Source organism: Montipora foliosa, chromosome 9 (assembly GCF_036669935.1).
Source record: "Montipora foliosa isolate CH-2021 chromosome 9, ASM3666993v2, whole genome shotgun sequence".
NCBI classification, from domain to species: domain Eukaryota; kingdom Metazoa; phylum Cnidaria; class Anthozoa; order Scleractinia; family Acroporidae; genus Montipora; species Montipora foliosa.
The window spans coordinates 45,496,076-45,522,122 of record NC_090877.1 but is presented as its reverse complement, the minus strand read 5'-3'; the positions used below and the strand labels follow the sequence as shown (position 1 = coordinate 45,522,122).

The 26,047-nt window shown below is 40.3% G+C and overlaps 1 protein-coding gene across 1 annotated transcript in view; it reads left to right on the top strand.

Moving 5' to 3' along the window:
- The first annotated feature begins 985 nt into the window (after positions 1-985).
- The window catches only part of LOC137971877 (collagen alpha-1(I) chain-like), a 30,547-nt gene continuing 5,485 nt past the window's right edge, over positions 986-26,047 (top strand). Inside the window, exons 1-6 of the mRNA XM_068818623.1 lie at positions 986-2,022; positions 6,718-6,847; positions 7,123-7,464; positions 13,721-14,068; positions 14,305-14,380; positions 20,865-21,006. Coding sequence (XP_068674724.1) covers positions 6,734-6,847; positions 7,123-7,464; positions 13,721-14,068; positions 14,305-14,380; positions 20,865-21,006 — 1,022 coding nt within the window. The 5' untranslated portion in view covers positions 986-2,022; positions 6,718-6,733. The remainder of the gene's footprint in view (positions 2,023-6,717; positions 6,848-7,122; positions 7,465-13,720; positions 14,069-14,304; positions 14,381-20,864; positions 21,007-26,047) is intronic.

The following is a 26,047-nucleotide window of genomic DNA, read 5'->3' as shown; positions in this document are numbered from 1 at the left end:
CATTATAGATATCTTGTATATCTGGTCCAACGCAATGAAGAAGCAATGATCACCTTTGCACTTTGTTATCATCTTTGTCGGGAATAATAATGAAACCTTTTTCCCCCAAGTACAGTTCAAAACTATGAAGCCATCGCTTCCACTCAGTGCCCACACTACTCGGATCACTATTGGCATGAAATGGTTGAATTCCCCCAATATCCAAATCTCTCAAATTCATTTTCTGTCACGAACGTTATTTACACCCTAAAAAGCATCCTCGTTGCCAGTTGTAGAATTCAGTGGACGTTTGAACTAAACTCATCGAACATCCGCACGCTCTCCATTTACCCTTCATGTCAACTATCCCGAATATCTTACATCATGTAAGTTACATGAAATATCCCACAGATCTACATTGTAGGTACTGTATCAAAAACGATCTTAAAATAGCAAGAAAGCATTGACACTTGTTGATTGTTACTAATATAGTAACAACTCCTCAGTTTTTAACGTTTGAATTCATAGAGGGTTTTAGCTCCTGGACATACAATGCTTCTTTTATTTTACAACGCTAACATGTTTTTCCCGATGCAATATCAAAATTGTCCCATTTGATGTTGTGTCCAGTCGTTGTGATATGGTCGGCGATAGCTGAATGGTGATCTTTCACCGCTTGTGTTAAAGTGTTCAGTTTTTCTGTCATTTAATCTTCGTTTAGTCTTTGCAATGTAGAAATAGTCACAGTCCCAGAAGCTTGCTTTCTATATGACTTTTGACATTTGAGAGCGATAATTCATACAAGTGGTCTTTGTGATGAAAAAGTGATTTTATCTTAAGTTACCATGGACGAAGAATGAGAGTTGTAGGCTTTTGACTTTTTTCATGACTTCATATTCTCTTTTTAGGACTTAAGACCCTAGCAAGTAATACGTCATCATTGCATAAATTGTTACGTCTGAGTCAAAACAAAGTTGTATGAATTAATAGCTTTTCGCAATTTTACGTTTACTTGTCAACTGCAAAACAATGAAATTTTGGCTTGTATTTAAAAAAGCTAATTCCACACTGAGTTGGCGCGCTTTCTTTGTGGATGATCCTCGGTGGATGGGCAGCATTGACGAGAGAGTACAGCAATATTGGCGGGAATTGCACGCGTGCGAGTGTGTCGCCATGCCGCGAGAAGAATTGTGATAAGTACTCTTCGCCGCTCGTAAAATTTTCCGTCGCGGGTTTCACCGTCTTTTCGTTACCACTAAATACGTCTAAAATAGAAAACAACGAAGGGTATTTCACATTCTTGGTTTTGATTCTCTTCGCCGAAAAGTAGCAATTACCTTCGGCAGGCGGAAATACGTTCGCTCACAAATGAGAATGAACTGATATTCATGTTGGACATCTTAAAATGTTAAAATCCGATTGCGACACGCTCGAAAAAACTATACGTCTTTCTGATTGAAACATCTTAGCGCTTTTTTTAATGAAAGTTAACTGAAAAGGAGACACCTACAGAACTGCTATTCACACAGTCTTTATCACTCTATAACGAGTATAAATGGTCCTTCGACGTATCCAAAGAGGCACGAAATTCTAACCTGCTCGTGTTTATGAATAATTTTTAGTTCCAATTGAAGTTCTTTAGTTTTCTCGCTTTTGTGCCCTTTTTGGAGGCCTTGGATGCCAATTTTGAAGGTTTCCCTGGATGAAAATATGATCAAGAAAAGAACTGAAGGTGTAAAACGCGAATGCGTCTTCAAATTGAAAACGAAATATTCATTATTGACAAGTTAAGGGACATTTTCAACCAGGTTGACTATGGCTTAAAACGTTACGATTCAAAGACCCAAATATTCATTGTTTATTACGAAATCTCCATCGACTCGACCTTCGCAAGAATTATGCAAGAAGTAGACGATGTACAACGACAAAGAACAAAAGGAATGGAAGAGATATCTGAAGTCGGCGATGAAGCTTCGCATCTCAGTTTGGTATCAGTGGAAGTTGTCTCGTGTCTAATAGATTTGGGAGATGTAGTTCAGTCAGGTTCGTGTTAACTTTATGTTTACTTTTCTTTTTCCAATTGTTACGGGAGTGCAGGGTTGGTGCTTTGATGAGAGAATTCGTTCTCGACCACTGTGACTCGGGTTCCATTCTCAGACTCACATGGGGGCTTAGTTTGTCCACTCATATTTTAATGCGGGTATTTCGGGGCTTTTCCCTTTCGATTTACCATCGTTTGAGGCAGTCTGCTTTGCAATTAATTTTCTCACATTTCCGCAATTAAAAAAGGTTTTGTCCTCGGTCAGTTTAGCTGTAGACATTTTTTTTAATACAAGGGCAAGGCTGTAGAATTTTGTATGGCTTCCCCCCATCATAGACCTTGTAAGTGTCGTAAAAGAAATTAAGAACAAGAAGAAAAATTCTTGCGTTCCAATGGTTCACTGTGCAATTATCCGCATTTGAGTGACAAACATACTTTACATAGCCTAACTTTTGAGAGTAAATATTTTTCCGAACTTTTGACTGACGGATAATGGGTTGTTAATTCGCTTTACCTTCTGCCTTAAAATTAAATTTCCAAATCACTACAAAGTAAATAGATATACGTACGTAGCAACATGAGATAAATGTATTCAACAAAAACCGCTTTTCTGCCCAAGACATATGTCATTTACTTAATTCATCAGTAAAGAAAGATAATGGATGCACAAAACCTGTAAAATCAACAGGCGAGCAATGAAACTTAAGCAATTGACCGGCCACAAACCAAATTGCAACCCGAGAGACAAGATCACGCCAATCATTGGAAAGAGCCGCTAGGTGAAAACGCAGATCAATATAAGCGATTTCTAATGATCGAATCAAAGGGCTTGATCCTAGCATTACAGAGAGTATAAAACTATGCATATACCCGCATAATTCGTTTTCGGAAGATCGAGTCATAGTTGGTTAACGGCTCAGATTATCGCGGTAGGAAGGTTTATCAACACACCATAAAATCCACTCTGCTGCCACATTTCATTTCTATGAACGACAAATCCTTGAGTGTCTTCTCAAATCTCGGAAACTTTATCCTGCGAGGATTTCTTATTGTAAATCATCTCAATTTCAAATTTTCGACGGAAACACTGATTCATTTTGAAAATCGCAATGACGTTATTGTAAGCATACTAGCGTACTTAATGCAAACTTTGAATCACCTCCTGCCTCTCCAAAGACAAGTGTGGCTCTTTTTATGATATTTTTGACGCTGTAACTAGCACAGCTTTCGATAGTCAGATTTCAAGAGAATAAACAAAATTAATATTTGAGGGGAAAGAGATTTGTGCTGATAAAATACAACAGGATCTTTATTTTACTTTAAAAATAGTTAATTTTTTCCTCTCTCTCAACAAAACAAATCGAGAAGGCAATAAAAAGTGGTGCGCGGTAAAAAAATGCGAAATTTTCCACGACAAAGGAAGTACTTTCTCAAAAAGTATACAAGAATCGTCGAAGCTAAAAGTCGGTAGAAAATAAAAATATATCCATCTCATTCATTAATTAAAATAGACGTTCTGATTTGAAAAGATGATTTTGTTCCGAAAAAGTCTTCAAATGGGATGAGAAGATTTAACTTGATTCCTTCTTTGCGTCCTGAACAATAATGGTAATAATCGGTTCATTGTAGAAACTGAGCACAAGTCACTTATGCAAAATGGGGAAACTGTGGATCAAATCAAAGCGGATCATATGAACTCAGTATTATTTTTAAGCGGAAGAACAACCTCGTGCGATCATGAGTAGACGACTGGAACTTGAAACTCAACGCACACAAAAATCGCACTCAAGACATACGTATACTGGGGGAATGTGAGCGCTCTGTCTATAACACAAGGGTCGTATTTAATAATTACATCATCAGCTGCTCTGAATCCGAATTGATAGTAAAATGGGAAGGAAAGTGTTTATAGCTTTGACTTTACGTCATTTTTACCACTTGTATTCTATATGTTGTCTATCGGAAAAGGGACCAACATAAAAAACATGATGTGAGAAAAACGTTCTAGATCTCCTGATCAGTTATCATTAATGCATTCACAAAACAGCGCAAAACAAGAAAAGCGTTCGAGTTGTGCCATCATGAGCAAATCTCAAGAGCAAAGATTTCAATATTCAAGTTTATCCCAAGTTCAGTTTTCCCATAAGAATTACTAAAAAACTGCGACGAAAAAGCCGGGCCATGGAAGGGGTGAGTGTTCCTCCAATCCCTCGGTCACAGAACATTTTGTGTGCAAGTCTTCATCTCCCTTTGGCAACTGGTGAATGCCCTACATTCAATTACAGAAAAACTAGTTGTGGTGGGAGTTTCACTGTTTATTAATTTCCCTGATTTTCAACTGCTAAACAACCCGTATCTGAGTCGTAGATTTTTCGTATCATTATCAGCATCCTCAGGCTTTTCTTTCCTGTGTCTCGCTAAAAATTTTCCACTGATCTGTTCTCAAACCGTGCTCTCAACCATTACAGTATCGTCAAATGTTCACGAAATGTCAGAAATGCAATTAGAACTAGTGTCACCGATTTTTCCAGAGCGCTTCAGTTATACCAAAGATATTAAATTAAACAATTAAATGAGATAAATTTCCTCTTAACTCGTATTAAAGTAGTGTTAAAGCAACATAAGAAAAGAACGTGCACCTCGTTTGGCACTTGAAGAACAAACAATTCCAACGGTAGTACCTTAAGATGACCGTGAATATATGAAAATTTCTAATTTTAAAACTTATACGGCGACACAAATCCGGCATTGTCGAATACTCTTTAAACAGTCCAACCTTATCGACTAGTCGGTTTTTTGTTAACAGCAAACTTAATTAAACATAATAATAAAACGTTCTCTGGTTAAAAAGGAACCACCAGCTTTCGACTGCCAGGACCTACAGCCTTGAATGGGTGAAAGCGAAATGAAAGGTGATACAAATTAAATTCCGAAAAAAAATGTGTGAAGATTACAAAGCGATCGTGAAATTTACAAATTTGAAAAGAATGTAGCACTGTCCAGGTCTGAGGACGCGGATTAGACTGTCCAAAAACAAGAGTAAGAGAAACAGATAGACGGTGAGTGATCTCAAGTTCATTAGCACTAGTTAATGACCGCTAATTTGGTATCTCGTTTACTTAACTGCCTCGACTCGTTTGTCAACTGACGAGGTAAAGCGGCCAATATGAGAAGTTATTAGATGCCACCTTTTTAGATCGGATATGGTCATTAAAATTATTGATTTCTCTGTAACATTTCAAATCTCTTTCGGAGCAATGAAAGTGAAGGCATACGAATCTAGAGCGAGCACTTCAAGGCTGTACTTATAAATTCAGTATGCTGTGCATTCAACAAGACGCTGAGATATAAATATTCGTTCAGTAGCGACCAAACTGTCGAGAATTTTCCTTGCCAAAAACATTGGAGATTCCTACCTGAAATTGTTTCTAAACGATTCGCAGGAGGGAAAATACAGTCGTTTCTGACATCAGTCACTTATTGAAGACGTGGGTCAGTGATTTGCCAATTTAGCTCTCGGTAAGAGAAACTTAGTACGTTTCACGGTAGGTTTATTTTTGCAATTTTTCGCACTAAAAGATCAGCTAACAAATTCAAGGTAGGAAATTAATAGTTGGACGGGAAGAGGATACCATCAATTTCTGAGAGCTAAAATAATCAAGTTGCCATTGGTTAAATCAAACTAAGATTTCTCGTGTATACCAGTTTCCCCACTTTTACCCATATAGTATGCGACTATGTCTCAATCGATGAGAATGCATGAAGAATCGAATACATATCTCAGTCGTATATGTACTAACTAAATTCGAGGTCTATATTGTTAGTAACAGGGGAAAGCAAGTAGTCGTAACTTTATTGCAGTTAGTGAGTAAAGTGAGATAAATGATTACAGGAAGGGGGAATATTCTTTAGCTATATTATGCAAACAAAAGAAACAGGAATGAAATTTAACATTTTGTTTGACAGCTGAAACAATTCCGTTGATGGTAACGGATAACTATTAATATTCTATCAACTAATGGCTTAGCGGACTTGAAAAAGTGACAAGATAAGTCAACAGAACAGATTATAAAATTCGTTCTCCAACGAATATTGTTATCAACTCCTGACTTTGGAATTGTTACGCAGGAACTTGAACAAACAGATAGCGAGTTTCCTTTTCGAATTCAGGTATGGTCTTCTCCCCCATTTTCTCATTCCACGGCGGTAAAAGTAATGAGGTTTTTAGCGTCTTTTTCTCGGCTGGGAGAAAGACGAAGCTAAACATTTCTGTAGATATTGTTCTGGCAGATCAATTTAGATGAAAACTTTGGTCAAACAAGTTCATCTAATGTACGCCAGTATTTTTCTCTTTTTATGTAAAAAAATTTGATCGCATTGTCTCAGAAGTAAGAGATTATACCAGTAGCTCGGTTAATTAAAAAAAGCGCAAATTTCTGGAATTATAAATGGCGGAGATAACTAACTAAGGGAAAAAATCCAGATGCAACTATTCCGTGTTTTGATAGACAACCGATTATTTTTTGCCTTAATGTTTAGCGAAACAAAAAGCGGAGTTAATTAACACTGCGCGCTGGGGTGTGGAAATATCTAAATAAAAAGCAAAAGCTTTGCATTTAATTTTAACTTATTAAGGTTCTCACCTATTTCGTGGAAAAAAGTTACTAATTTTTGTTACTTTATTGTGTTCGTTACAGATCCCAGCAAAACGAAATGGTTCATTTTCGAAGTAATTCAACCCTGGCCTTGGTGTTTTCACTTGTGTTTGCGATCCTGAGTTACTTTGCTGCAGCGAACAACAAGAGCAGCCAACAACCCAACAATGCGGTGAGCAAAAAGTAAACCGCTGGTTCAGTATACCAAACTAAATAACTTGTTTTCTCAATTAGGGATACATTGATAAAAATTAACGAGTCACCTCAAAACAAAAGAGGTTTTCCATGGGGAGGGGCGGGTGAAAGGGACGCTGTGGGGCGTGGGTTGTCAGTAAGTTTGAAGAGGAGGTGTCACTCGTTTTGCATGATTAGAAATTAGATTTAGCCTTAACTGTGAATAATCAGGGAATTTATTTCTTTCTTTTTGTTTTTCTTTTAAACGAACAGCCTGCTTCCCTTTTCTATGGAGGCATTCCTGGAATGCATGGAAAGCCTGGGTCACCTGGGTTACCAGGCCGTGACGGAAGAGATGGTCGTGAAGGGGCCAAAGGAGACCAAGGACAACCCGGTAAGGCTGGACCCCAGGGACCTCGTGGGGTAGTGGGTCCTGCTGGTGCGAATGGAAAGGATGGCGCAAAGGGAGAACGCGGTGTCCAGGGCCCTCCCGGCCAAAAAGGAGAGCGAGGAGAGAGTGGTGCAAGTGGAGCTCCAGGTGTGATGGCTTTTAAGAACTGGAAGGAGTGCGCCTGGAAAAACATTAACGATGACAAAGATGATGGCCTGATTAAGGTGAGCAACAGATTGTTTTTGATAACAGAGAAGAAAAAAAAATTGGATAGATCATAGAATTGAGTATTTACCGCAGAAAAAAGGCCAATTCGAGGTAAAATTCTTTTAACTAGCTTGAATCTAGCCGGCTATGTCTTACTTAAATTTACACTTCAATGTTCATTTAATGATCTCTTATTTTTACCTTTTCCGGAATACAATTTTTATGCCTCTGGCTCGCTTAACCTAACCATTCTAGAACACATTGCTTTGGCTGAGCTCTGTTTGCTGGAGGTAGCTATAAAAATTGAGACATGATTTGCCATATTTTGGCCACCTTCATGGCCGTTTATTTCATAACAACTAAACCAAATTAAATGAAATCTGAAACCCGAATTTATTTCCAGCAAAGGTGAGGGCAACCCCGCCAAAGCCCTTTCGAGCCAAAGAAAGGGCAGCCCCACCCGAAGCTAAAGCAATGAACAATATGAATGCAGCGAAAACTTAACAAGGAGCCTGCAGCTGGGTGGCCCCTGCTCACCCAATGCAAAACGTGAAAAAAGTGTAAAACAATATGATACTTTAACAACAGCCACGTGACCGTTCTGAAAATGAAAACCTGATTTGCCTATAAGGCACATTTATGGCCCAACTTGAACATTAAAAGCGCTTACAACTGTATAATATATGAGTGTTAAAAAACCCTATGCCAGGAGAATTGGCCCCTGCTCAAAACACCTGGTTGCACTGAGGGAAAAATAATAATAATAGTAATCTTGAAAATAAGGAAGTACCCGAGGGCACAGAAAGTTGGCCCCTGCTCAAAGGCTGTGCCCACGGGTAAATAGGTGTAAAGTAGAAAGGGTAACCGTTGTGAGCATATGATAGGCAGCCGCTGGTAACGAAGACTCTGACCCTAAGGAAGGATTCCTAACGTAACGCAAGAAGGCATTGGATTTCCATCTACCGAAAGCTCTAATCTGTGCATCCGACATGCCCTTGGCTGCTGCCCAGTAAGCTGCTCCAATGCGAAAACTGTGAGACTTAACCATCTACGTTGAGGTTGCAATAACGAAGTGCGTCTGATAATGCCTTAGTGAAAAAAGTGCGAGAAACTGGCGAAGCATCTTGCCAACAAAAAAGGGGGGCCGGAGTGGTACCCCCGAGCCTTAAATATGCAAGCATTGTCGAAACAGGGAACACTGGTTTCTCCCGATAGAGAAAAATGTCTACCGGAACAGCAGGGTGGCTATGTTTATAATTCCTTAAAGTGATCTTGATTGCACTGACCACGCCCTCCCTAGTCTTCATGAAAACAATTTGATTGAGTAAAATTACATTCCCCTTAGAATGTGTAGGCTTACGTGTGATTTCACCCACCCTCAGGGCAGCAAAGAAGTCCATAGCCTACATAGCTTGTGTCATTTTCTTACTATACATCGATGACTGCGTGTGGTCACAAGCCGAAACGATTTTTTCAAGGAGAGGCAGTGAGATTGGGAGGCGAGTGTCATGCGAAGGATTCATTTTACTATAGCCCCGCAGTGCTAGTTGAATCATATCCCTTTTTGTAGCGTCAGGGAGGGACACCAAGCGATGGGGAAAGCTTAAAGCTGAAATGTAGGTTAAAACTGTTGAAGCAGCATACTTTTGTTCCGCAAGAAATGCTATAAAAAGCGCCAAGTGCTCAGTCGAGATCGGGAAAATTGGGCCCTGAATGTGTAACCTTTCTGAGCAAAATTGGCGAAATATCTGCCATGGCCTGCGGTAAGTATTTAATGAAGTAGTACTCAAACTTGCTCCTAGCAACAGCATTAATGTGTGTCCCAGTTCTCCGGTAGAAGGTGAGTTGGCAGTGGTGTTGGCAGTGGGTTCATACCGGGTGCCAGAACTTTGAATCTCTCTATCTGCAAACGAGAGAGGTGATCAGCAAGGATGTTCTTTGTGCCCCGAATATGGCGTGCCCGAAAGAGAATGTTGTTCTCTAAACATAGTGCGCGCGGCAGCCTGAGCAATTTAGGATCTTTCGTTGTTTGTTTGTTAATAACATAAACAATGCTTTCATTATCAGTGAAGAAAAGCACTCGCTTGTTTTTCAACTCGTGAGACCAGATGCCGAGTGTCAGTGACAATGGGAAAAAACTCAAGAAAGCTAATACTGTATTCTGTCCAGGACTCTGGCCACCTGCCATATGCCCACTGTTTACCAAAATGAGACCGTAACCCTTAGATTGTTCAGCATCGGTATAAAAACACAAGCCGTAAGATGAAGACCAGCCTTCCTCAAGGAAAAAGGACTTACCATTGAAAGAGGCCAAAAAGGTTTGCCAAATTCGTAAGTCCTTTTGAACTTCTGTATTCAAGCGGATAAAATGATAGGGCTTTTTTATGCCTATGGTAAGATTAATCAGCCTGCGCAGGATGACCCTGCCTGGAATTAACCCTGAACAAGCAAAGTTCAAAAGGCCAATAATGGATTGGAGCTCTTTCAAGGTCACCTTTTTCTTACTTTGCAAGTGACCTATTGCGGATAAACATTTGGCAAGTTTTTCCATCGGAAGTCTGGCTTCTTTCCTGTTACAATCTAATTCTATGCCTGCAAATGACAATACCTGGGTAGGGCCCTCAGTTTTTTCAGGTGCCATGGGGACCCCTAAATCCTCATAGAAGTGCAAGAAGTTTTGAAGGCTAGTCCTGCATTTGCTAGGGGACTCTGCAGCAATCAGGAAATCGTCCAATATGTGTATAATATATGGTATATCGAATTTGTTCCGAGCCACCCATTCCATTGCAGTGCTAAGCTTCTCAAAACTTCTGCATGAACTTGCTAGCCCCATAGGTAAACAGCAATCAACATAGAATTCGCCCCTCCATTTAATTTCATCCCTAATAAATGGTGTTCCTTAGGGTGTACCGGGATTATGCGGAAAGCACTCCGAACATCAGTCTTAGCCAAAGTACAACCTTTTCCTAACTTCTTGATGATCCGTACCGCATCATCAACGGAAGCATAGTGGACTGAACAGAACTCAGAAGGAATGAAATCATTGACTGAGCCACCATGTGGAAAAGAGAGATGATGGATCATTCTATATTCACCTGGCTGTTTTTTAGGAATAACCCCCAAGGGGGAAATTATCGAATGGGGGATGTTTAAATGGGCCTCGAACTCTGCCTGCAAGCACCTCCTTGGCTAGCTTACTATCAACAATTTCTGGATGCTGTGCTGCAGAAAGAACATTAGTGGAAACATGGCCAATTTGTGGTCCATGAAAATGTAAACGAAAACCGTGCAAAAAACCTGAAATTAGTTCCTCATTAAGTTGTTCATTGTATCCTTCTAGATAATAGGCCAGCCTCTCAACTTTGACTGGTGTTGGGAGTGCTCCGGACAGGGGGAAGGCTTGGCTTTGTCCTTTGACCCGGACGAGGTTTTGGCGGGGGACATTTGGCAATGGGGTGTGATTGCCCACATCGAAAACAATGGTGCTTAAAAGAGCACCCGGGGCAATGAAGGCTTCTATGGAATTTCCAGCAGCAACCTTTGGGAATGAAGGGGCTGTCGATCTTGGATTTCCGTGGCTGGGTATTTGGTTTGGCGCGAAAGGAATGGGACCTCAGCCACAATTCGGAATGAACTTGGTTCCATGGCACCCCTTGCGACTCCCTAAGTTTCCTAAAATTCTTATCGTAAAACTTCCAATTAGCCCCCAGTGTTGCTAGTTCCTTTACTATAGAACCATACTTCATTAAAGCAGGTGTGTCCTGAGGGACACGCTCTGCATAAATGGAAACAAATATTTGGAATGCTGACATCCATTGGTCAATTGTGTGTAAGGGATGCTTTTTAGTGCTTGGTACCAAAACTAAAGACTGCTGGCACTCTTGAGAGGTGTCTAGTTTGACAGTAAACTGCTCCTCGGCGGGATTGGTAACACTATTGTGGAGCAGCAGTGCAAAATCTATAAATTCATTGGCCCATAGTTGGTTTTTTAGTTTATCAGGCACCCTATGACTTAAAGGAATAGCTGCTGATAAGAAAGTGTTCTTACTCTGGGATCCCTGTGGATCTTGAAGGCCGATGACACTCTGAACCACTGCATTAACTGACCCTTGCACTGTGGCTCCTAAGGAGGGGCTCTGCTGATCTGTGGCATGGTGCACACCCTGTGGCGCAGGATTTGCTGGGTCAGGGATAAACTGTATAGTAGGACCCGAGGAAGATGAAGACTGCAAAGCCTGGGTAACGGCCGTAGTTATGGCATGAAGAACTTCTGGGGATAGTTGTCCGAGTCCACTTGGGCTAGGAATGGCATTATCGTCTCGGCTGGCTGATGAGGATCCGCTTGGGCCGGCTGGGGCAGGACTGGGGTCTCTAGTTGCAGAGGAGGAGGGCTGTAATGAAGACGGATGAGGAGCTAACACACCTGCAGGTCTCCGTCGTTTTGCTGCTCTTGCCTGACAACTAGTCCGTTTGGAAGACATTCTGCGGGTAATCACAGAGAACAGATTGTAAAGAAAAAGTGGGAGGCAAATGAAATCGCAAGTTGCTGACACCCGTTAGTCCCTCCCCAAACACTGCCACCCTGAAAAATTATAACCTGTCAACGAGCAACAACATCACGAGACCCGCTTGATAGCATAACATGTACAAATTAAGTACAAAGCTATCGAAGCAAATAGCCATAATCGCACAGGATATTCTAATATATCCATGATTGGAAGGAAGAGGGCTCAGGCTACTACTACAGTGTATAACACTGAAGAAGCTTACTATTACAACTAAAGGCATTGTAATAGGCATACCAGATGATGCAACAGCACAACCTGGTCATGAATGGCGCAGAGCATTGCTCTGGCTGCAAGAATTCCATGACCCACGCTGACCAGCCTGGCCCCCAACCAATCCTTAAAGTTGGTTGATTATAAACAATCACACCCGTCATAAAAATGCAAAGAATTACAAGGCGAGTCTCAGGGTGCTCATATGCTAGGGTGGCCGAGGGAAGTAGGGGAGTTGCATGAACTGAAATGAAAAGTATGACTAATATCAAGTCACCACAAAAATTTTCTGTCACTCACCGCAAAGTGTAAGAAACTTGCATGTTGACTCGGGCCTTTTAGTGAAATTGGGAGAATGCACATAGAATGGCTCCCCTATAGCTCCTATACAGAGCTTCGTTTCCAAAATCATTTAAATGAATGCCATCACTGGCATAGACGTTCCTAGCGGGATTAGCAAGGCCACGATGCCGCCAAAACTTAGCGGATTTTGAAGTGCTTCTCGGAGCAGCGTGTTGACCTTTTGGACCCGCGCATTATAGCCATCGAAGGGGGTGTGCATTCTTGGGAGTATTTGGCAAACCACACCAAATCGTACCGATAGACCCTTGATCAGCAATTCAGTAAAAGCGACTATGGAAAGCACAACCGTGTCCGCATCGCAATGACTGTCGCAAATATCATTCGAGCCGAGCTCCAGAACCACGACATTGGGGGCGTTCCTCTTAATGAATTCAAGATCAAATCGAATCATCTTATCGACCGTGCGACCCCCAATACCAAAAATCTCGACTTCGCAGACTTCAGATAAGTTAAGGTCGCGACGGTAGCTATCGTTTGCTTGACGGAGGTCAATAAACTCAAGTACTCGTCGCACGAATGAAAGCCCTAAGACAAGAGCGCGTGGTTGAGAAGCCATCGTTGATCGCCAGCGGTTTTGAAAATGCACGCAACCAATTCCCTTCGGCACAATTATAGTACACAGTCTTACTTATCTTTTTCTCAGCTTCCAAATCCTTCCGTAGCCACAATCGATTGTCAAGTGGAAGACGGGAACAGAAAAAACGTTTCCTTCGTGGAGCTGAAGAAAAAGAGTACTGAAATTTTCCTATGCCACTTATGTATGTCCTAAATTAGAGTCCCGTATGTAAACTGATCCTAGTCAGTAAAAAATTAACCAGCATTGCCAGGCGCATAAAATCATTTATTCCTCTAGGTAATAAATTTCCTTTTTTAGCATTGTTTTGCATAATTAAATTAGTGCAGCTACTACTACTACTACTACTACTACTATTACTACTACTACTAATAATAATAATTATGATGGTAATGATAATGATAATGATAATGATAACGATAATAATAGTGATAATGATAATGATAATGATAATGATAATAATAGTATAGTAATTTATTAGCGACTTCTGGAAGCTCAAGTTTTGTCTACTTTTACGACAGCTCATACATTTAACATATGGTGATTTTTATTACACAGGATTGCATGTTCACCAAGAACTTCTCTGATACAGCTCTTCATGTGGCCTGGACTGGTGGTTTTCGAGTTGCAGGCTGCACGAAATGCTGTAAACGCTGGTACTTCACTTTCAACGGTGCTGAATGCTCGGCTCCCCTCCCTATTGACGGTATTGTGTTCTTAGGTGGGGCAAAATCTCAAGATCCTCATCGCGTCCGCCATATTGAAGGGCACTGCAACAACATTCACAAGGGAAGGGTGCGCGTGGGATTCTGGGTCGGCAATTGTCGTGGATATGGAAATGCTGATGCCTACACAGGTTATAATTCAGTGTCCCGGATCTTTGTAGAGGAATTTCCTAAACCTCAAGCTTAGATAACGAAATATAATCTTCAGTCCAGCAAAAGCTCTTTAAAGGGACATAAATCACTTATATGTAGAATTACGTATACATTAATGTGGATAATGGCCACTTTGCTTTATTGGGGCATCTTTTGATTGTAATAAATATTCTGCTGATTGGGAATAAAAGTTTAAACATGACCAATGCCTGCCGTTGAGTACGATTCTTGTTATCTTGACTACCTGTATGTGTTTTTCTACAGCCTTTTTCACAATATGCAGTCAAGAGAACTTTTCCCATTGTATTCAACGTCAAAGTTTTGAAATTTGGCCGCAAAGGTGATACCCACCACAGAGGCCATTTTGTCAGATTATTCAAAACAGCAAAGCTGCCAAGTCTTAAATTTCACCACGTCATTACAACTGACCAATCAGGTGTCTTTCTTTTAAAAAAAATCATTGAAAGCAAGGTAAACGCACCATAAAACCATCCCGGTGTGGCCAACACATCACGCATGCGCACAACCATTTCCCTCGTTTGCCAAAAAAGTTCTCCTTGATTAATTCGTGTTGTCTCTCTTCTGACGTATGGTGAGCACTGGACGATCTTTGATGGTTTAAAAAAATTAAGAGAGCTCATTTTAGGACAGCAGGAAGTTTTATCGACCCGCAAGAAACAAATCAACTACTCAAAAAAAGAGGGGTTAAGCAGTCGTGAATCCGGGAAAATATATATGATAATAACTTTTCTGTTATTGAACATAAAGCATTCACGTGTTGTCAAAGAGAGAGGAGTTGCATACAACATGTTCAGTGACCGATTAATTGGAGAAATCAGCCCATCTAACACGAGATTAACTTATTGTAATCTGTGCGCTTGAGATTTGAACAATGGCAAAAATCCTATTTACGTGAAGCTATGATCCTCGCAGTTATGAACGCAATTTTTGCAATTGCGTAGAGAAGCCTGAAAAAATTTAGGATTTTAACGGGGTTTGAACCCGTGACCTCGCGATACCGGTGCGACACTCTAAGCAACTGAGCTATGAAGCCACTGACGTTGGGAGATGGTCATTTGTGGGTTCGAATGTTCCCGTGAGGAATGAATATATGATTTCATTTATCATTTTATCGTTAAAAATCCTATTTGTTTTGCACTATTATTTGCATGCATCAATGCATCAATAATATAAAAATAGTTATTAGGGAGCCCTAACAAGGACAACTATCTAAAACTTTTTATTGAATACTATGATTTACGATCCAGAAATAATACTATCGGTGGTTTGCATCCAATCTCTAGAGACACAGATAACGATACTGCAATGTACAATTGCTGGTGAACGAACAACAGGGTCTATTATAATAATCGTTGCGGTCGCATTAGGGAGCTAACACCAGTGTTAAATCAACTTCTATTGTTCAGTGTTCCCTGTGAGATTCTAAACACCAGAGGCTGCAGTCGCATTAGGGAATAGACCGTATTCGTATTCTCAGTATTGGACTGGAACTAGCTCGCAATGGAGGCTAATGCGGGGAATATATTAAAATGTATTTGCATTTGAAAAGATTCCCCCTCATTAGTCTCCATTGCAAGTTAGTTCCAGTCCAATACTGAGGATACGAATATGGTCTATTAACACTAGTGTTACATCAAGTTCTATTAATCAGTGTTCTCCCAGTGATACGCGCTGGATGATAACCAAGAGATGAACGAAATAAGGCACGCAACAAAAGTGTGACCACGAGCAGTTACCCCTTTTAACTCTTATTTATTAATAATTAGTTGTACACTGTTACAATCACTTAGGTTAAAGATTAAGTTAATTTACTAGCAGTTCGTAAAGCAGGCTTACTCTCTTTCAGGGCCATGCAGGTACTGATTTTGATGAACTTTGAACTCCAAGTTCCACCAACTAGAGACAACAATGCTGGCCTTTGTTGATTTACTGGATTCTTTCCACTCGCTGGATTTTACTGTGTACACAAACTCCTACGGAGGTCTTCAGAATGAACTTTGAGTTCTTTGCCTCCTTCCCTTTATGGCTATCGTCTCTTTCTTTGATTTTTTCTGGGTATAGCAAGGTCAAAGGTTACAGCTCTACCATAGTTATCTCAGTTGATTATAGCTTCCTTACAGTATAGCATCCATAATGATAAGTTCAATCACAGCCTGCCACAAGGGTGAGCCCTCGGGGAAATAAGGAGAGAGTCATTTCTATTACTTACGAGTCTGCTTTTATACTTTTACTCTGAGCATCTAGAAAGTTCTGTCGCAGCATTTATAGTGTATTACGAGGTGTACTATTCGTGGAAACTGGTGAGTCACATTAAAGATTCAAAACACCAGAGAGTTGACACTTGAGTAGTGTAAACACTAGTGTTACTCTGTTGTTCTCTCAAGAGTGACCGCAACCAATGAGAGATCTTTTGTTCTCGTCCACCAGCATGTAGGTGATGACGTAACGTCAAAACCGCCTAATGAATACTATTTCCCGTTACTGTAATAGTTATTTAAGGGCGGGTAATATTCCCGGGAGTCATGGACAAGTGAACTCCAAAGGTCTCTGTCAGCCATCGTCACTGCTATCTCCTTCGTCTCCCGTTTCAACCCTGTGTCTAATCGTAGGCTGTCAACAAAGGTTAATCTCGGTCTCTCTCTGCTCCTGTGTCCATGCGTGGACTCTCATGATCAAAGTACAAGGAGGTGAAGGATGAGCTCAGGATGGCGTTGAGCATGACCAGCGCTGGATAGCCTCATTCTCCTCTGTGCAAGTTTGGAGCTGACCATTTTCTTCTCTTACTTTAGCATGAAAATACTAACCCAATCAAAAGAACTTAAAGTGGTACTATGACGAAAATCGCATCTTTCCTATCTAAGCCATTTTGAAACATAAACACGTAGTCTGCGTGAGAAGAGAAATGCTGTTTACTTTTTTCAAATATCTCTTGTCTTTCCAGAGATATTCGAGTTTTTAAAATATGCAAACTAGCCAAGTGATGACGTCATACACTCAACCCCATTTGTCCTAATATGATGAAAAGAAATATCTCAGCCAATTTGTATCAGAAATGTTTGATTTTTTGCGGTAAGATTCTACTAAATGTTCTCCACAATATGAGCTTAACAGTTCTGTTACCATGGCATCATACTGGGTTCCAGACCTCCCCCATATTAAAAGCATTTCTGGCCAGCTTTGGCGTTCCATTTTGATATTTGCTAACAGCACTTCATATGCATGATCCAGCAAGCATATAAATATGTTAGCTCGAGTTTGTGGCCTTATTTAACATTTTTCAAGCTGAAAATCACTAACATATTGAAATCAAGTGGGTGGGGACTGAAAAGGAGTGAGTTGCTATGGGAACAGAATTTTTTTATAGCCATAGGTGTGTTTCCTGTAGAACTATTAGACTAGCAAGTTTCAATGGTCTGTGCTGCAAATTGGCCAAGGTAGCCCTATTTATATACTCAATATAATATTGAGTTGAGTGTATGACGTCATCAGTCATCTCATTTGCATAATTTAGCCATTTTAGCCATCTCCGGAACTAATGAAGATATTTGCAAATGGTAAATAGCGTTTTTGTTCTTTCATGGAATTCTATGTGATATACTCAAAAAATCAAGGGGTAAAAATTTGATCATAGTACCACTTTAACACCACAGTGCGTATTTAACGGCTATTTTGCCCCGGGGGGAGGGGAAATCAACAAAATGTCTGTTTGACCGGGGATATTTAGCGGTGATTTGACAGCTGGCGTCCACAAAAGCCGGGACAACAGCGCGGACATTGACTCTCTCACCACTAGACCACGAAAGGCTACGTGACGGATCAGGGGGAAATATTTATTAAACAATTGTGCACGTGACCGACTAGAATCCAGATTTCGCGCGGCCATTTCTTTCTCCTGCCTGTATTCTCCAAGCGCTCGACTAACTCAGCGGTGAAAAAGAGACTGGCCGTAGTCTAGGATTTTCATTTCAAGCTTCTTTGCTCACTTCACTGCAACATTTCTTGATAGCAATGAAGTTTTGCCATCTGCCATGTGCTGTAGAATAAAGACTCTACTACGGACATCAACTAACCCCTTCGAGCCGGTTGGTCGATGCCTTTCACAGGTATTGCCCTCAGGTTTTTGTTTGAGTCGACAGAACTGCCATAAAAGTAACAATAAAATCCAAAAGCATGTGAGAGACAACCTGTATTACAACAAATACTGAAGCTACATTATTACCAATTGGGCCAAGGATGACAAGCTTTTGGGTCTGATAAGAACTTTTGTGCCTTGTAATCCGGTCGGTTTTGGGACAGCTTAAGCTGAACTCAGGTTTTGTTGTGGGATATATATCTTTTACAAGAGATCCATGCCTTTAATTTATATCCTCACGAAGGATGCCGTAGCCGGACTAATTTGTAGTACAGAGAAGGCGTTTACGGAATGGCTGGCGATATTGAATTGGGATTCCTCAGATCTCAGGCGTAAATATTTAAGCTTCTCACAAATGTATAAAATTGTCTCTGGGTATGGCATCCCATAAGTCATTTGCCAGTCTGAAAATAGGTGTCTCGAAGGTTTACATTTATCTACTTTTTAGAACTTTTCTAACAACAGACATCACAAATCCATAGAAAGATTTTACGGCGAATTAAAACTACTGAGTTGCACATTATATAGTATACAGTGAATGCAATGATAAACCACTACGAATTGCGCACTTGTTGTATGGTCAAAAACTATCATTGCTTACTGGAATATTAATTAACTACTTGTCATCCTCCCAACGGAGGGACCCTAATTAAGAATTATTCTTCACTTCTTTGTTCAATCCAGTACCCAGATCCTCCGTTACCCTTGTTCAGCGGAAAGGGTACAAGAGGCTCTGGAATAATCCAAAACCCGCACCGGAAAACTCTGGTTCCGATTGAATATTTACGATGGCGTGAAAAGTCTTTAGACCACACGTGGAAATTCAAACTTTAAGAAATGAGGTTTCTTCCGCTAAAGTAGAGCACTTCCATAACGCATTGGACTACGCTCTCAAAAGGTTAGGGAAATCTAAACTCTTACAAAAGGAAGCTCAGTATGAGGCTTTATAGAATATAGTGTCAATTTAGGAAATGTTGCCGCCGGTACGTATTTGACTATTACATTTTAAGCGAAATCAAACCGTTTTTCAACACCCAGTCAAACATGATCTTTTTTTTAGGGATTTGTCTCTCATTCCCGACCGCTGATCAAGAGAACGAGAGCTCGGGTGTTCTTTGTTCTTTTCAACAATAGCTCTGTCACGGACTCGAAGTAATCATGTTGATTTGAAAGTAAGTGTAGAATTCAGTGCACAGATTGAACCAGATGAATCAGATTATGCGAATAGCTTATACCTATATACCTATAAGTCCCAAAAAGAATCAATGTTCAATATAAAACAAGATATATAGATATAATAAAAGACCGGTCGTGGAGACTTCACAAGTATGGTATCCTCCATACCCAGCTCGGGACAGTCTTCCTCCCCTTGTCGCGTATCTTTCTGATCAGCAGGGCGATCTTCAACTGCCGTCCCTTGAAGTACTGGTTGCTCTTCTTGCGAAGCAATACTTAATTGTTCATCTCTTTCTTAGTAGAGCTTCACGTGTGTACTATTCCTCTTATACTGGGTTCCTTCATGCTACTCTTGCCACACTTGTCAGTCAGTTCATAAGGTTGACTCTCAAAAGGGGTGGTCCACTTGTTTATTCACTGTCATTGCGGGTTTTGTCAGCATATTCTTTCATATTGACCCTTTTGTCTCTGTCTCGATATCTTACTTATTCATCCAGTTTGGCAGCCTCCCTCAACTCTGGAAGTCTTGTACGCAGTTTTCTAACTGAATATTACCCCTGCTGGTCACGCACCTGTGCTGGGATGGGGCCGAGAGTGTTCCGCTAAGCAACTAAATAAGATTGTACTGCTTTCCTCCAATCTTCTCTTTCAACTTGGGCAATTTGCATTCGCTTAAGGAGAGACGGGTTCTGGCGCTCAATCTCCCTATTTGCCTGGGGCCACAATAGAGTTATCTTTCCGTGCTTCATGCCATTGTCCTTTAAAAATGTTTGAAAAGACTCTACCACAAAATGAGGACCATCGTCACTTGTAAGACAAACCATGGGTCGAAAAAATTCTCTCTAGGCTATAGTCATAGTCTCCTGATGGCACTGAACCCATGAAATCAATTGAAATGTCTTGCCAAGGTCTTTGAGGCAATTCAGTCACTCAGGTGAAGAGGATCGGGATTGCTCGGTCCACTCACAACTTGACACCCATGGCATATTCTGCAAAATGCTTCAGCTTCCTTATCAGAACCTGGCCACCAGACCTCTATCCGCAAGCTTTGCTTCATTCTGGCCATCCCTTGGTGTCCTTCATGGGCTAATTCAATTGGTTTTGTACGCCGCCTGTTATGTACAACAATTCTGGTTCCCCGAATTACAAATTTCGGATTGGTTTGTACTTTGCGCATGTGGGATTCTCCCAATTTCCTGTCTCAATAATCTGTCATACATACTTCAATTCAATGAACGAAACGATATATGAAATGAATCATATACTGAACTGCGGATATGAAATCAAGTAAAGCTCTAATTTTAAGAATTGCGTAGAGAAGCCTGAAAAATTCAGGACTTCAACGACGTTCATTGTTAAAATTGTGTCCATAACTGCGAGGATCATAGCTTCAATTTATCTACTGCATACTCATCTTCTATTTCTTCTGTACTCATCGCTCGTGGCACTGCTGTGTTGGCTACGAATCTGATGTATTCTTCTGCTACATTCCTAGGCTGTGGTTGTTCAGTCTTCGTGAGGCGTGACAACGCATCTTCAATGTTCGTTGACCCTAACAAATACTTCGCAGAGAATGAATATGGTTGTAACTGCAGGACCCATCGCTCAATTCTCGCCGAGGGCCTAGACTGCGCTGAGTAAATGAACTCCAAAGGTTTGTGGTCCGTCCACAGCTCAAAATCTAACCCATAAAGATACACATGAAACTTCTCACAGGCCCATACATAACCTTACATCACCATTTGGCTTAGGTACAACCACAAAAGCCCACGGAGTTAAGCCATCAACCTTCTCAATGATATCTACCTTTAATTATGCGTCACGTTTTCACTCAATCGTTTCCTTTAAACTGGATGCAGGCCGCCTCAAAGGTTGCGCAACTGGATCTGCTGATTGATATGAAGTTTCAGTTGAAAGTCCTTGATCTTTCCTATTCCTGTAAATATATCCTTGTATCTTCTGGTTATCTCACTGTAATCTGCCACAAGATTCAACGGGCCTTGAAAGCTCAATGGCTGATTCTCTTCCTAGTAGTGGTTCTTTTCGCCCTGTGATAACGGTAAATTCAGCTGAAACACATTTGCTGCCTACTGTCAGATCTGCTATAAACGTTCCTATGACTTCAAGAGGTGTAACTGCACCATAAACATGCAGCTTCTTTGCACCCTTTCGTGACACGCAATATGTTGCTTCTTCAATAGTTCCCACAATGCTAAAATAATGACATTTGCACCTGCTCCGGAATCAATAATCATTTTCACTGGGATACCCCCACTGTATACTGTGATCTTCCTTCCTCCTTGAACATCATCATTGACTGCAAAGACATACTCATCTTCTTCCTCCTGACAATCTTGAGTCTGCATGTATACCGAACCCGGGATCTACTCGAAACTTCTGTAAATTTGGTTTTGCTTAAATTTGCAAACTGCCCCCGTTGAGAATATTTGGAGAACGTTTTTCCCCTGGCCGGACACTGGGGATCTCTGGCAAAATGACCACGCCTACCACACCAATAACACTCGCCTCTCATTGCACATTGCAGCGCATTATCTCGACCATTCCGATTTACTGATCCACTTGGCAGACTCACACTCTAGGTTGACCTTTTGACTGCCTCAAAATTCCGGGAAATTTCTTGTGACTTTTGAAGTGTGAGTGTCTGGCCTTTTTCCAGACGTTTACGCCGTAACTCATTGGAACCCCCCGCGTACAATTGAAACTACGAAGCCATCGCTTGCAATTGCACTCAGTGCCCACACTACTCGGATCACTATTGACATCAAATGGCCGAATTCCTCCAATATCCAATTCTCTCAAATTCATTTTCTGTCACAAACGTTATTTACACCGTAAAAAGCATCCTCGTCGCGAGTCGTAGAATTCAGTGGACATATTGAATATCGAATATCCGCACGCTCTGCTATTTACCGTTCTAATTTACTCTTCCGGTCAACTATCCATAATATTTTACATCATGTAAGTCACACGAAATATCTCACAGATCTGGGCACTGTATTAACGATCTTAAAATACTGCAGCAAGAAAGCATTGACACTTGTTGATTGTTACTAATATAGTAACAACTTCTCACTGCTAACGTTTGAATTCATACAGGGCTTTAGCTCCTGGATATACGATGTCTCTTTTCTTTTACAAAGATAATATGTTTTTTCCGATGCAATAACAAACTTGTCCCATTTGATGTTGCGTCCAGTCGTTGTGATGTGGTCGGCGATAGCTGAATAGTGATCTTTACTTGTTAGAGCCTTCAGTTTGTCTGTCATGTAATCGTACGTAATGTAACGTACGTCATGTAACGAAGAAATCGTCACAGTCCCAGAATCTTGCTTTCATATTACTTTTGACATTTGAGAGCGATTCAAGTGCAACCTCGTTCCCAGGGTCTGGAGGCAGAGAAGAGAGCCCCTGGGAACGAGGTTGATTCAAGTGATCTTTGTAAGGAAAAAAGGATTTTATCTTAAGCTGTGATGGCCGAAGAATTAGAGTTGTAGGCTTCTGACTTTTTTCATGACTTCATTTCCTCTTTTTAGGACTCATGACCCTAGCAAGTAATACGTCATCATTGCATAAATTATTATGTCTGAAGCAAAACACAGTTGTATAAAAATTAATACCTTTTAGCAATTTTACTTAGCTCTTATTAACCGAGCAGGAGGTCTGTATAGGAGAATCTTGACCGAGGTCGTGAGTACAGACCGAACGCAGTGAGGTCTGTACACACGACAGAGGTCAAGATTCTCCCATACAGCCTGACTAAGCTCGGTTAATAAGATATTTATTATATGGCAAACAAGAACAATTTAATTCGTTTAATGTAACTGGTTGTACTAACTGACATTTTGCTTGCGAACGGCGATGAGTGGCGATGAGCTGAACTTAATTCTGTCAAAGTTTGCTCGTCATCCTCTCTTTTGTCATCATGCTTTTTGGCACTTCCATAAATAAATATTGGTAGAAGAAAATACTCAATATTTTTGCATTTTAGTTTGCATCTTTTCACCGCAAAACAGTACCGGTCTAGATGCCGGTGTAGTTGGGAAAATCTAGACCGCGGTCAATATCAATTTTAGGCAATCAAATTCGTGAATTTTGTAGTTCCCATTCCTCGTGAGACAGAGCCATATAATAAGTTCACTTATTAACTGCAAAACAAAATTCGAGTGTCATAGGAAAATGTTGGTTTGTATTAAAGAAAAGCTAATACCAGACGGAGTTGATGCGTAAAAAATCGTATTTCGTATTCTTGGTTTCGGTTCTCTTCGCCGAAAAGTAACAATTACCTTCGGTAGCCGGAAATACGTTTGCTCTCAAATGAGATGAATAATATTCATGTTGGACATCTTAAATGTTAAAATCCGATAGCGACACGCTCGAAACAACTACGTCGTTCTGGTTGAAACATCTAAGTGCTTTTTTTTATGAAAGTTAACTGAAAAGGAGTCACCTATAAAGCTGTTATTCACACACTCGTTATCCCTCCAAAACGAGCATGAATTATTGTCCCAAGAACAATGTACAGAGCATCGACGTATCCAAAGAGACACGTAATTCTAACCTGCTCGTGTTTATGAATAATTTATAGTTCCAATTGAGGTTCTTTAGTTTTTTCGTTTGTGTGCCCTTTTTTGATGAGGGCTTGGATGCAAATTTTGAGGGCTTCCCTGCCTGAAAATATGATCAAGGAAAGCACTGAAGGTGCATAAATCTAATCTTCCTTTATTAATAAGTGGGAAACGTTCGTTTTAACTTAAGGTTCATTTTGCAACCAGGTTGAGTATAGCTTAAAGCTTATTAAAACGTTACAATTCAAAGACCCAAATATTCATTGTTTATCACGAAATCTCTATCTATTATGCAAGAGGTAAACCGTATACAACGACAAAGAACATGAGGAATTGAAGAGATATCTGAAGTCGGCGATGAGGATATCAGTGGAAGTTGTCTCGTGTCTCGTAGGTTTGCGAGGTGTAATTGTTTATGTTTACATTTTTTTCTAATTGTTGCGAGAGTGCAGGGTTGGTGCTTTGATGAGAGAATTCGTACTCCACCACTGTGACCCGGATTCTATTCTCAGACTCACTTGTGGGCTTATTTTGTCCACTGATGTTTTAATGCGGGTGTTTCGGCTTTTCCCTTTCGATAAACCATCGTTTGAAGCAGTCTGCTTTGCAATTAGTTTCTCACAATAAAATGAAAGGGCTTTTTTTCCTCGGTCATTTAGATGTATACAATTTTCTTTTTATGCAAGGGCCAGCTGTAGAATTTTGTATGGCTTCCCCCTGCCAACTTTTCCTGCTAACTACCGTAAAAAAAAATTAAGATCAGGAAGAAAATAATTCATGCGTTCCAATGGTTCACTGTTCAATTCTCCGCATTTAAATGACAAAGATACAACTCAATGCTTTACACAGACTAACTTTTGAGAGTAAATATTTTCCGAACTTTTGACGGACGTATAATGGGTTGTTAATTCGCTTTACCTTCTCCCTTAAAATTAAATTTCCAAATCGCGACAAAGTAAATACATATACGCACGTGGCAACATTACAATTGGCCCAATTGTCAATTGAAAAACATACTTGCTTATTTCAATGTCACTGATTTACTTAACTAGTTCATCAGTGAAGGAAAATAATCTGTGCAAAAAACCTGTAAAATCAACAGCCGAGCAATGAAACTGAAGCAATTGACCGGCCACCAACCAAATTGCAACCGTAGAGACAAGATCACGCTCATAATTGGAAAAAGCTGCCCAGATCAATATAAGCGATTTCTACTAATCGAATCAAAGGGCTTGATCCTAGCATTAAAGAGAGTATAAAACTATGCATATACTCGTATAATTCGTTTTCGGAAGATCGAGTCATAGTTATCGACTTAGATTATCGCGGTAGGAAGGTTTATCAATACATCATAAAATTAACAAATCCACTCTGCTGCCACATTTCATTTCTATGAACGACAAATCCTGGAGTGTCTTCTCAAACCTCGGAAACTTTACCTTGCGAGGATTTCTTATTGTAAATCATCTCAATTTCAAATTTTCGACGGAAATGCTGGCATTTTGAAAATCGCAATGACGTTATTGTAAGCATACTAGCGTACTTAATGCAAACTTTGAATCACCTCCTGCCTCTCCAAAAACAAGTGTGGCTCTTTTTATGATATTTTTGACGCTGTAACTAGCACAGTTTTCGATAGTCAGATTTCAAGAGAATAAACAAAATTAATATTTGAGGGGAAAGAGGTTTGTGCTGATAAAATACAACCGGAACTTTATTTTACTTTAAAAATAGTTAATTTTGTCCTCTCTCTCAACAAAACAAATCGAGAAGGCAATAAAAAGTAGTGCGCGGTAAAAAAATGCTAAATTTTCCACGACAAAGGAAGTACTTTCTCAAAAAGTAAACAAGAATCGTCGAAGCTAAAAGTCGGTAGAAAATAAAAATATATCCATCTCAATAATTAATTAAAATAGACGTTCTGATTTGAAAAAAATGATTTTGTTCCGAAAAAGTCTTCAGATGGGATGAGAAGATTTAACTTGATTCCTTCTTTGCGTACTAAACAATAATGGTAATAATCGGTTCATTGTAGAAACTGAGCACAAGTCACTTATGCAAAATGGGGAGACTGTGGATCAAATCAAAGCGT